The 13,403-nt window shown below is 45.1% G+C and overlaps 1 protein-coding gene across 2 annotated transcripts in view; it reads left to right on the top strand.

Moving 5' to 3' along the window:
- Positions 1-13,403, top strand: part of UNC5C (unc-5 netrin receptor C) — a 518,170-nt gene that overhangs the window by 340,739 nt on the left and 164,028 nt on the right. For both annotated transcript variants that reach the window (XM_073638355.1, XM_073638362.1), the window contains exon 4: positions 11,794-11,937. In XM_073638355.1, coding sequence (XP_073494456.1) covers positions 11,794-11,937 — 144 coding nt within the window. The remainder of the gene's footprint in view (positions 1-11,793; positions 11,938-13,403) is intronic.

The following is a 13,403-nucleotide window of genomic DNA, read 5'->3' as shown; positions in this document are numbered from 1 at the left end:
CTCAAACCAGAGGTGTGATATTCCACTCCCGGGTAAGGATGGAGTGTGGACCAGGACTCAGTAAGCTGCATGCACCACACACACCCCATTTCCGAGGGACAGCTCAAAGGTGCTCCCACTAGACAGAAGTGCAGGCACGACAGCATCTGTTCCTGGCTGGAGTGGGGAGGGGGAGGAAAACCCAGTGGTGTAGGAGCAGATAGGGGTGGGTCTCTGGGCATAGGTAGGAGCCCATTGGTTGCTAGTCACCTGGGCTTGGGTGTGAGAAGGAGGTATATAAGGTGGGCACCATCTTAGATCAGTGTGCAGTGCAGAGAAGAAGTCAAGAGTGAGAGGAGAAGACAGAAAGCAGTGCCCCTGCATGGGCTCTGCTCCGCAGGCAGGCCTTGTCAGGAGGCCGGAGCCTGAGAGAGAGAGAAAGGAGAAGGAACAGAAAGGACAGTAAGAAAGGAAGCAAGGAACAGGAACACAGAGAAAGGCCCAGAGACACGAGTGAAGAAGGAACCCTAAGAACCCACGAGATAACGGGTGAAGGGTTGGCAGAGCAGGGTACCGGAACCCAAATTGGTGGAGGCGACTAATCCTCAGCCAAAACCGGAGGTTGTGACCACATCTTGGTGCGACCCCTCACTACATCCACCAGGAAAGCATACCACATAGGGTCAGGGAAACCGGAGAGAGGTTTTGCCGACAGAAGGCCCGAGGAAGCTGGACAAAGGTGGGTCACTGGTGGAGACGGCCAGAGAAAGGAAAGGAAGGGAGTCCTGTGCCACGCTCTGGAATTGCCTGGGAGTTGGTCGAGCCCCTTGCCTGGTGGACGCAGCACGGCTTGGGCAGTCACCGCCGGTACCAAGGTGACTAGGACCAGTAAAGAACTGTGAGTAAAGCATTGGAAACTGCAACCACACGTCTCTGTGTTTCATCGCTGCACCAGCACCATTAGTACTGGGACGCTCACACCATCACTACCATCATCCACACTAGCTGCCCTGAGGCAATGCTTCTCCCGTGGGGAGTTATCCCATACTCGGCTGCGCAAACTACATCAGCCTCAGCGGTCTGCAGCGCAGCGGCGGTCCCCACTGACTGCAATCCACGGGTGGCGTAGTCGGACACTTATTACAACACAAATAGACTGCCACTGGTTTGACCACCCTGGGCACGGACCGGGTCAGCGCCACGGAGACTACAACCCCCAGATTCTTACAGAAGGCCCGGCTCCGGGTATCCCCTGCACAGCACAGGCCCACGGGGCGCATCCGCTTTGGCGTAGTCGGCAGGATTCGAACCAACCCGCCACAAGTGGGTATTGCGTGCCTGAAGAAGATTGTACATGTACCTTGAAAAGAAGTCTCCCGCCATTTCCAGAAGTTTCCTGCCGTCCGGAGTCGTTTCCCGCCATCCGGAGCCGATTCCCGCCATCGGACGCCATCTTGGGTCGTTTCCCGCCGTCTTCCCGCCATCCGCAGTCGTTTTCCCGCCATCGGGCGCCATCTTTGGGATGCCGCGCGGGATGAAGAGGGGCATGGACGCCGAAAGCGCGCGAGATCCGAAGCTCCGCCCCAGGCACTGACGCTGCGTAAGGTCCTGGAAGGGAGAGGGAGCGACGCTGACGTCACAGGAGCGCGACGCAAGGTCCTCAACCCCGACGATCGACTGCGGAGCCACGGCCTACGGAGGAAGATCAACGCAAGGTAGGCCACGGTCCACCAGGGGGGAGGAGGACACCAGGAACGGAGAGCAAGATGGCGGACCGGCAGCAGACTAAGCTGCCCAGCATCGGCAGTGCCCCAGCCGTCGTGGGCCCCGACCAGCGCCAGGAGAAGACGCGTGATGCATGAGCGGTCGCGGGAGCAGGTAAGAGGAGTCTCCCTGTCCCGGACGCTGCCAGCATCAGCCTGCTCCCGGGCCCCCTGGTGGAGCTGCCAATCCTGGTCGCTGCAGACACCGACCTGCTCCAGACCCCGCAACAAGCCCCACAGCCGAGCCCTCCAGCCCTGGGCACTGCCACCACCAGCCCACGCCCAGGCCCAAAGTCGCACCCTCTGACCCCGGGCGTCATCAACAGCGGCCTTCTCCAGGCCCCGCTGCAAGGCCTGCTGCACAAGGGCGCAAAGGGACTGTATGCCCTCCATGCCCACCGTCTAACAGAGGAGGAGCTGCGATACCGCCCAGACATGGACTACCTTGAGGGCCCGGACGGGTCTGAAGAGTACGAGGAAGGAGCATCAGGAGGACACCGTTACCAGTAAACGGTAAATGGAACTGTATATAGTTACCCGTAAGGGTATGAGAACTGTTGCTGAAACTGTTGCTGAGTGGAGTGTGGTCCCCGTTGGGACTGATATAGAACTGTGTAGAAGTTACCCCCTATATCCCTTATCTGGCTGGGGACTGAGAACAGCCATCCCTTTTTCCTAATCTGGCTGGGGACTGAGAGCAGCCATTCCCCTAAGAAGAAAGAACACCTGGTCGCAAGTTGCACCGCGGCCAGAACTCAAGAATGTGTTTTTTTTTTTTTTAAAAAAAAAAGTTTTACTTAAGAATGTTTTATACTGAAAAAGTTTTATATGCTGCTAAAAGAGTTTATGGTACTTTATGTGTGTGTGAAGAAAGTCTTATAATGTTTATACCAGTAACGTTGGAAAGAAAAGAGAACCTCCCATAAAGGGATGAGTTTTTGGTTAAATGTCTTATATGCGAATGCATTCTAAAAAAATTTGTATGTTTTAAATTGTTTTGCTCTTTTCCAGCCCGAGGACGTGCTGTGATTTACCAGGGGGGAATGTAGCACCCCGAGGGCTCGGCTGCTACAGGGGTATTGCACCTCAAACCAGAGGTGTGATATTCCACTCCCAGGTAAGGATGGAGTGTGGACCAGGACTCAGTAAGCTGCATGCACCACACACACCGCATTTCCGAGGGACAGCTCAACGATGCTCCCACTAGACAGAAGTGCAGGCACAACAGCATCTGTTCCTGGCTGGAGTGGGGAGGGGGAGGAAAACCCAGTGGTGTAGGAGCAGATAGGGGTGGGTCTCTGGGCATAGGTAGGAGCCCATTGGTTGCTAGTCACCTGGGCTCGGGTGTGAGAAGGAGGTATATAAGGTGGGCACCATCTTAGATCAGTGTGCAGTGCAGAGAAGAAGTCAAGAGTGAGAGGAGAAGACAGGAAGCAGTGCCCCTGCATGGGCCCTGCTCCGCAGGCAGGCCTTGTCAGGAGGCCGGAGCCTGAGAGAGAGAGAAAGGAGAAGGAACAGAAAGGACAGTAAGAAAGGAAGCAAGGAACAGGAACACAGAGAAAGGCCCAGAGACACGAGTGAAGAAGGAACCCTAAGAACCCACGAGATAACGGGTGAAGGGTTGGCAGAGCAGGGTACCGGAACCCAAATTGGTGGAGGCGACTAATCCTCAGCCAAAACCGGAGGTTGTGACCACATCTTGATGCGACCCCTCACTACATCCACCAGGAAAGCATACCACATAGGGTCAGGGAAACCGGAGAGAGGTTTCGCCGACAGAAGGCCCGAGGAAGCTGGACAAAGGTGGGTCACTGGTGGGGACGGCCAGAGAAAGGAAAGGAAGGGAGTCCTGTGCCACGCTCTGGAATTGCCTGGGAGTTGGTCGAGCCCCTTGCCTGGTGGACGCAGCACGGCTTGGGCAGTCACCGCCGGTACCGAGGTGACTAGGACCAGTAAAGAACTGTGAGTAAAGCATTGGAAACTGCAACCACACGTCTCTGTGTTTCATCGCCGCACCAGCACCATTAGTACTGGGACGCTCACACCATCACTACCATCATCCACACTAGCTGCCCTGAGGCAATACTTCTCCCGTGGGGAGTTATCCCATACTCGGATGCGCAAACTACATCAGCCTCAGCAGTCTGCAGCGCAGCGGCGGTCCCCACTGACCGCAATCCACGGGTGGCGTAGTCGGACACTTATTACAACACAAATAGACTGCCACTGGTTTGACCACCCTGGGCACGGACTGGGTCAGCGCCATGGAGACTACAACCCCCAGCATCTTACAGAAGGCCCGGCTCCGGGTATCCCCTGCACAGCACAGGCACAGGAGGCGCGTCACAGTATAAGCAGTCAAAAAAAAAGTTTTCAACTTTTAGACAGATTATGCAGAGTTAAGAAAATAAAAGTAGTAATGCTGGAAAGCAGACAGAATTTGAGAGGCTATTTAGACATCTGGCTGGAGCAAAATTTAGAGGAAGATGAGGCTAATTCTTGCAAAAGCACATGGTAGAAATGTGGTATTCGTCCTGAATACTCAGGCAACTCATGGCTGCCTGAGCAGGCCTTAATCTGTTTTCTAAATTATCAGAGTAACCTGGTATAGATTAATGCAGAGGGAGCCAGTCATATTGCAAGGGGGTAAGGCCCACTGGAGCTGGGAGAGATGAGTAACCGTTATAAATATAGGAATGGGGAGAGGGGCACCTGGTGGAACAGATACCCAGTGGTTCAGATGACATAGTGGTCACCAATGAGAAGTTGTAAAACCTGGTAGATAGTGAGCCTTGCAGAAGTGGTCAGAAGTATAAGAAGATCTGCAGCCTGTAGTCTCTCGTACTGGTTTTATATTTTGGTCTAGGAACATGAAGCAACTACTCCTCTAGCACTGGCTCTGTTTTTAGCCCTTCTCTCTTTTGCAGCTCTACAATGGTCAGTAGGATGCACTGTTGCATTTAGTGTACTGAAGCATTATAGATCATTTCCACTCCTGACTAGAATCAACCAACAGACTGTGACATTTGTTTCTAATGGCTGCAGTTCGTCTTTAGTTGATTTACCAGTTGCCATACTCGCCTTGTCACTTTTGGCCTACAACGTACATTTTATTTGTGTCTATGACATAAATTTTCAAGTACATCAAAATGCTTTTAGAGTGGCATCGATAATTGCAGAATCCACTGTAAAAAATCATTTAAAAGGCCACAGTCGTTCCAGGACCTTGAGTAGTTGAGACATGCTGTATTTTAAGTTTTCTTGTGTTACATCTTAATAACACATTTATGTATACAGTAATATTGCCAGAAGCTCATATCATTGTATTATCTTGCCAAATACTGAGAAAACACTTTGTTTAACCTTGGTGATGCAGTTTCTGGTATTCAATGAATTTCAAAGGGCGCGCTTGTGTGAACTTTGCTAATATCGACTGTAATTTCACCTTGAATTTTTTTCTAATGACGGTCTATTGTTTATTCCTCAATAATATAAGTAAAAGTAAGTGGAAAAAGGAGGGGGTAATATTGTACTTGTTTCCGATAGCAAAATCTTCAAAACAAAAACTAAATATAAAGGTTCCAACAGGCTATATAGAACTGAACATATCTTATTGAACATGTGTTATTCAAAATAATCTACAGCTATATACTTAAAGAAGCACTCCTCCCATCAAAGTTCTTTATCCTCTTAATATATTGCAATCATCGTATTATATAGCCCTGTGTACTTACAATTGCTCATTTTGCCTTTCTACCCCGCTAAGTGTCTTTTGTCTGCTGTATATAGAAACAGGAAATCTGTTGTCCCTGCATTTATCATTCCCCTCTTCAATTCCTGACCCACATGCTCTGCTCTTTCCTCCTGCCAGGGACTCTTGCAGTGACTCGTGACTCATGCAGGGAAAACTGACCTCCTGTTTCTACATAGATCTTAGAAAGATTAAGCTAGTCAGTTTTAATCACAGGATGTCATAGACCTAATGGAAAAGAGAAGAATTAGCCGAGAAGATAGACAAAATGAGCAATTGCAAATACACAGTGCCATATAATATGATGATTGCAATATATTAATAGGATAAAAATTTTGATGGGAGGAGTGCTTCTTTAAGCAAATGTTACTCATAATATTTTTTTGCAGTTATCTGATCATTCTTGAAGAATTTGTGGTTTAGTTGTTTCAAATGTTTTATAATTCTGTCCTTGTTGTAACGGAAATCAGCTCTTCATGCACTGACTTCTTAGTGGGTGAGCTTGTGCTAGTCTTATCATCCAATCTTAACAGACAGATCTTCAGCATAGTATTTAACTACTTTGGGATTGCCTGTAGACTATTAACATCCAGGCGGTCTGCACTCTACAATGACTTTCTAAAATGACAATGAAGAGTAAGCTGCTTGCAGGAAATCGTGAAGCTGTGGGGGTCGCGAGCCAGCTTTCAGACACAGCTATACTACACATAGAGAAGGCAAACATGATTTATTACCATGGCTGCCTTTTTAATTGCTGTATAAACAGTGCATATACAAATATACAAACGAAAAAAGTTTTAGAGCAGCATGTGACGCGCCCCCTGGGCCGCGTGGGGAACCCGGAACCGGGCACTTTGGTGGGATGCTGGGGGTTGTAGTCACCGTGGCGGCGACCCGGTCCCGTGGCTCAGGGTGGTCAAACCAGTGGCAGTCAATTTATGGGGTTTTTATGGTTTAATGTCCGACTACGCCACCCGTGGATTGCGGTCAGGATGAATCGCCGCTGCAGGGCAGACCGCTGAGGCTGGTGTTGTGGGTGCAGCAGAGGGTAGTACAAATCCCCACGGGAGGAGTATAGCCTCAGGGCAGTGTAGAGTGATGATGGTGGTTGTGGTGTGGGGCGTCCCAGTACTAGTAGTGCTGATGCGGTTAGAAAGCACAGAGACAAGGTGTTGCAGTTCAGGTTTTTTACTCACAGTTCTCATCCAGGTCACTTGTGCACAGATAGGACCGCCTGAGCCGTGCTGCGTCCACCAGGCAGGGGGCTCGATCAACCCCCAGGCAATTCCGGAGTGTGGCACAGGACTCCCTTCTATCCTTTCGTCAGCCGTGCCCCACCAGTGACACTACTTCTGTCCAGCTGCCTCGGGTCTTCTCCTGGGAGGACTGGGTGTCCACTTCCCTGACCCTGTGTGGTGTGCCTTCCTAGTAAGTGTAGTGAGGGGTAGCACCAGTAAATGATCACGACCACCGGTTCTTGGTTAAGGATTAGTCACCTCCACCAACTTGGGATCCGGTACCCTGTTCTGCCAACCCGTCACTCGTAATCTCCTGGGTCCTTAAGGTTCCTTCCGCCTTCGTTTCTCTGGGCCTTTCTACACTTTGGGTACTTCTCTTTCTTTGCTGTTCCTTTCTGTTTCTGTTCCTTTCTGTTTCTGTTCCTTTCTTCTGGCTCCGGCCTTCACCCTAGGCCTGCCTCGTGGAGCTGGGCCCAGACTGAGCCACAGCTCCCTGTCAGCCCTCTCTGGCTGAACTCCTTCTCTCACTCCACTGACTGAACTGAACTTCTTCTCTCTGAACCAAGATGGTGCCCACCTTATATACCCTCCCCTGGTGTATGAGCCCAGGTGACTTGCAACCAATGGGCTCCTACCTATGCCCAGAAACCGTCCCCTCCTGCTCCTACATTACTGGGTTTTCCTCTCCCCTCCCCACTCCAGCCAGGGACATGATCTGTCGTGCCTGCATTACTGTACTATTGGGAGCACCGTTGAGCTGTCCCCGGAAATGGGGTGTGTGTGATGCATGCAGCTAACTGAGTCCCGATCCACACACCATCCTTACCCGGGAGTGGGATATCACACCTTTGGTTGAGGTGCAATACCTCTGTAGCGACCGAACCCACGGGGCGCTACACATGTACTAAGAAAAACAAAAATATGCCTGGTCAGGAAGGGAGGAAAATGGCCTGGTCCTGAACTAGTTAAAGAAGTGAGATCAAAAAACAGAACTTCTACAGACAAGAAAGGGTGTCAGAATGATCATAGTTGTGTTCTAAAGGGTCAGAGCTAAAGAGCTTCTAATGTATTAAAATAAGGTTTTATGGGATTCCAAAAAACAGTAATTTCACTTTGTTTGGTATAACAGCTCAACCCTCTTTAAAGGGAAGGTGCCGCATTTTTACATTATGTAAAATAAATTAAAATGTTAAATTCCTTAATGTTATAACATATTTTCAAGTGCCCAGTATTTATAGTTTATTTTTTATTAATTTGTTTTGCAGCTACTGGGGGCTGCCATCTTGCTTTTCAGGAGTGTAAGAGTTACTACACTACACTCACACTCCTTCAAATACGGCAGCCCTGGACATAGGCTTCAGCGGTCGGATGCCGACCCTATCTGTAACATTGTAGCCACATTAGCTGTGAACTGGGCACGCCTCTGTGGGCTGCTCAATTCACAGCTGTAGGTGTGTCTAGGTGCCATTTCATTGTGGCCCAGAGCTTCCACACTGAGGACATGTAATTGGAAGCTTTTTACACACACACACAAGCTCCCCCAGCTCTGCTCTCATATTCTCCCATCCTCCACTGCCTGTGCAGTAAAGCTATGGACCCTCACCGCTGCACTGTTTAGTCTCCTTGGTCCTGGCCTCACAGCTGCTCTCTTCTCCACTGCGTGCAGCTCTGCTCCTCAGGTCCACGTTGCTCCACAGTCCGTTGTCTTCCTTCTGATTGCTCTTCTGTAAATATACTGAGATCCACTTCCTGTTTAGCAGCTGGTTGAGATTAGATCACAGTGCAGTCACCAGGAAAATGGCGGTGAATTGTCTCTCGTCTTTATTCTGCATCCCCCACTTTTGGGTGTAATATAACACTTAAAAGGGGAGGGAAACATTGATATCACCAGGACACTGCCCCAATTTTGCAGCTAAGTAATGCAAGTAAGCATTACTGTAGCTGCTTGAGGTCTATACAGGAAGATGCTCCCCCTAGCTGCAAGTATAGGTAATCTTTTTTTTTTATATAGATATTTTGCATGTTGCAGTGTTTGCAATCTATGCAAGCACTGCATTACAAAGCTTATATAAATATTATAATGTTATTTTCACAAAAAAAAAAAAAAATTGATGGCACCTTCCCTTTAAAGCCTTTTTACAACGTACCTATAAAGTACCTAGGTATCAGAACAAGCACCAAAAGGTACTTTGCTTCTTCAAAATACCTAACTAAGGCCTCATTTAGATGTCCAATTTTTGCGAATAACTACTATCCATGGTGTTTACAGATAGCACGTCAACCTGTGCTAGTCTATAGGACCATTCACATGTCCATGAAAATCGCATAGACATGTTCGATTTTGACTGAGAGTTCAGACCAAAATTGACAATTAAAGTCTATGCTTTCGTGAAAAAATCAGACCATACTGAGATGCTGTAGGAGTGCGGTCCCATTTTCACGGACCGTCAGAAAGGAAAATGTGGAGAAACTTTTTTTTCCTTTTTTCCATGTACGAGAAATAATGATGACACTGCAACCATGCTCTAATCAAACTCTGATCAAAGTCTGATCCAAATAATGGGTCTGTTTTTCTCAGGAGAACAACTGACGTCTGAATTAGGCCTAAGGCTTACTAAACATGTCCTAAACATGTAACAGTGTAAGCATAAAGTAGTTTCTTTCACCAAATCCCCCTTCTGTACAAGTGTGGAATAGCTAATAAACACAGGCTCGTCTTGGCGGATCTTCCAAAAATAGCAAATACGTTCATACTTTGAGGCACTGCATATTGTAGATGATCTTAAATGATTAATATATTTCTTATTGTCTTATTTCTATTCAATTTCACCATAAACCATCTTTTAGGGTCATTAAAAGGTTGGCAGTACAGGTTATCCAGAACACAGACCTATTTCTTTTCTAGCGGCAGTTTTTGAGTTTTCCACTTTTATGTAAATCTCTGATGCAAGGTGACTGTGCATTCGACTGCTACTAATGTAACTCTGATATTTAAGTACCTCAACTCCCAAACCACCAAACTGCTTTGAACTTGCTTGTTACCCTCATTATTAAAACATTCCCATAGCATGCTGGAGAAGCTTGTTTCTCATGCTTGCTGTTCGAGAGGTTGGCAGGTTAAACACACATGCTCTTTGAATTTATATTTGTGTTATCAACTGTTTTTCTACTTTTTTCTTCACAAAAGACATCAAATTGCCTGCGAATTATCTTTCGGGAAGCATGGAGATGTGCTCCGAAGGTGCATTCTTGTCTTTATGTTCCTTTTCCTAGGATATTTCAATAATTTGCAGTAATTACTCAAGATAAGACTTTATCTTTGTTTATTTATTTGCCTATTTTTTTATTCGTTTTTCAAAAAAATAGCTCCTTATTTGCAAATATAATATCCTGGTTAATTATGCAGAGAGGTGATAGGTGGAACGCATCTCATTAAAGTATATTCCCACCAGAAGTCTTTCACATATTACATGCTCTATTAGCTGGAATTATGCTTATTATGCTTGGAAGTGCATTTTAGATATAAACAGCATGCAACATGAATGCACGTATACAACTGTGCACAAACAGCAATTAATGGCCTGCGCGGTGAATAGGAGCTCTCTAAGAGTCTAAAGAGAAATCAAAGGATTGGCTTGGCTTTTAATAGCTGTTAGGATTCTCGGTGCATCACAAATAGGATCATTCATTGAATTCAAGGTTTGTGTAGCTACAGCCTTAGGTTACATGACGCGCTATCCTGAAAATTGTGAAAGAGGCCTTTCATCCTTGTTGATATCCACTTTTCTGTTGGGTTTTCTTTTTTTATAAATCAAGTATTTGATCAACAAGTTCAAAGTGTGATACATAACGGTGTTATAATAACACACCGCAATTTACATCTGTTTCGGGAAAGTTTCAAGAGCCTAGTGTTATAAAACTCTAAGATTATACTCAAGGCGATTGATTTCTGTTGTAGTCAATTGATAAAACACTGCTTTTTTTGATTACTGAATATTAAAGATGAGTCTCAAATATTAGAAGCAGCAAAGCCTTAAAGAAATTGCCCAAGAGTGCCACTCTTGTGTATGGTATTGCAGCTCAGTTCATTAACTTAAATTCTGCTTTGCTGCAATACTAGACAAAGCCTATAGACAAGGGGAAAAAAGAAGAGAAGACCTTTTTCTTTTAATACTGGATAACCCATTTAACTTGTTTATTGAGTTTGGTAAAGTTGTAATTCCAGAAGAGATATTGTGGAAACAAATCACCATGGTGAATCTGAGTTAATCACAAATTAAAGGTGAAAAATCCAAGTTTTCAGTGCTCCCAACCAATGAAGTTCCAAATGTTAATCATAAATGAACAAAAATGATGACAAATTTATTAAAACCACAACGCGTTTCAGCTCTGAACAGACTTCTTCAAGTGTTCACCTGAAGAAGGCAGGTCACAGTCGAAACGCATTGTGGTTTTAATAAGTTTTTAATAGTTTTTGTTCATTCCTGGTGAATATTTGGAACTTTATTGGTTGGAAGCGCCGAACACTTGGATTTTTCATCTTGGATTGCACTCTGCTGGAATCCCTTCTGGAGGATATGCCAACAGCACACCATGTTGGCTGCACCCCTCTTATTTCCAATATATATGCATTTGGAGTTGTGCATAATTTTCACAACCTAGCCAGCTGAGAGACTTCTTTCATTTTATTGCCATATTGATTACTAAGTTACTGTGCTCAGAAAGCACTGCCCTTTCTCCCTCTCCCGCAGGGATAATCAATGCTATACATTAATCACAAATTAGAAATTAATGAAGGATAACATTTTTTTAAATTTGTTTATGTCTAGTCAGGAACCAAAATGAATGATTTTTTGATATTACAAAAATTTTGGACAGATGTGTCAAAATGATCCCATTGATCAAGCCATAGGGGTATCTTCTGTAGCAAAGCATAACACATTATGATGAGATTTTACATCTTGGTGATATCATACTGTACTGTTATATATCAATATCGATGTACATATTTCTTGTAGTTATATGCTATAATATCTAATTTCTTGGTACTATATTTTTGCAGGTCTCATAGTCCGAGAAGTGAGTATTGAGATCTCCCGACAACAAGTAGAAGAGTTGTTTGGACTAGAAGATTACTGGTGTCAATGTGTCGCCTGGAGCTCTGCAGGAACCACCAAAAGCAGGAAAGCATATGTTAGAATAGCATGTGAGTATTGTCAAAAATTTCATTATGATAGAGTATATATGTCCCTCTAATTTCTATCCAATAACAATGACACACCGTTGGGTCACAATTGACTGTGTATGACATTGCAGCACAGCATAATTTTAGTGAATAAGGCTATGGTTCCACATCTCACAGCAAACACATCCAATGGACCACAGACATAATGTCTATGGGAAAAAAAATACTTTTAGAATTTTTGGCAACCTCTTTATATCTTGCTTTTTGCAGTGTTTGCACAGTTTACATGACCCAGGATGACTTTTATTACACAATTACATTAATTTTAATTACTTTTTTTATAGATAATATAGCTTTGGACAATTATATTAATTTTAATAAATTTTTTATAGATAATATAGCTTTGGTTTAAAACACTTAAATTGGTGGTCCGAAATGCAAATTAGTTTTCATCCTAAATCTCTATCTTTTAAATGCCATAATCTAAATTATTTTCTAATATACGTACTTTAATTCAAAATTCACTATCCTTCCCTAACTACACTATCTAACTGCTTTTCTTTTTTTTCCCTACTTCCCTTTTGATGACGCTTCTTTTGAGAATCCCAGTGCATACTGGGATACTCAAATGAAGCATCATCAGGCAGCAGAGGCAGAAGTCACTGTTACAGCCTCTGTCCCCTACCTAAAATGAAGAATCATCAGTGACCTTCATTGTCAGGGGCTGGGCTAGTCCCTGCTCTGTCACGGTGTGATGTGCACAAAGACAGTGCGCTCTCTCACCGGCTCAGATCAGTAGTAACGAACCGGCAAAAGAGCCCACTGTCAGTGTGCATTGTAAGACGAATATCCAGCTTGCAGAAATCAGTGCCACCCCGCAAGTGATGTCATGTACACACTGGGTATTCGTAATAATCATTTTATTTCATGAATTGTCTATTAATAAATCAGACTCCATATATAAAAATTAGGTACAAAATATGAATGAAATTGGATGATTTTCAATCATGATTTCAATCTATATCTGTCATCTATTATCAAGATGGAAAAAAGAGGGAGGATTGGAATTCTTCAGTGGTACAACATACACAATTCCTGAATCTCTTGAGATTCTTGGAGTGATATCATTAAAGGAAGTGGGGCAGTGTTGTGGTGCAGGTTTCACTGCACGTGCGCCATACCAACCTCTACACCATCACCACTCAGAAAGTCAGTTTACTGGAGAGCAGGACATTACCTCAGTGAACGCCTGAAGAAATGGTTGCGAAACGTGTGTATGGGCATATAAGAGGGCACTGCAGTTTAATAGATTATGTGTAAGTACCTTACTCAATTTCTAAGCAGCGTTACTTTGGTTGCGAGGATCGGTACTGGTGCTTCATCACCGTACAAATATACAGGCAGTACAAATGCATAAGATATTCAGGCATTTTAGATTTTGGTGCTCACTGATTTTTTATGGCTGACTAATGCTATTATGTGATTGA

Source organism: Phyllobates terribilis, unplaced genomic scaffold (genome assembly GCF_046119375.1).
Source record: "Phyllobates terribilis strain yellow unplaced genomic scaffold, ASM4611937v1 Scaffold_1__5_contigs__length_1240528914, whole genome shotgun sequence".
NCBI lineage: Eukaryota > Metazoa > Chordata > Amphibia > Anura > Dendrobatidae > Phyllobates > Phyllobates terribilis.
Note: the sequence above shows the minus strand (reverse complement) of the source record. Positions and strands in the feature narration are given on the sequence as shown.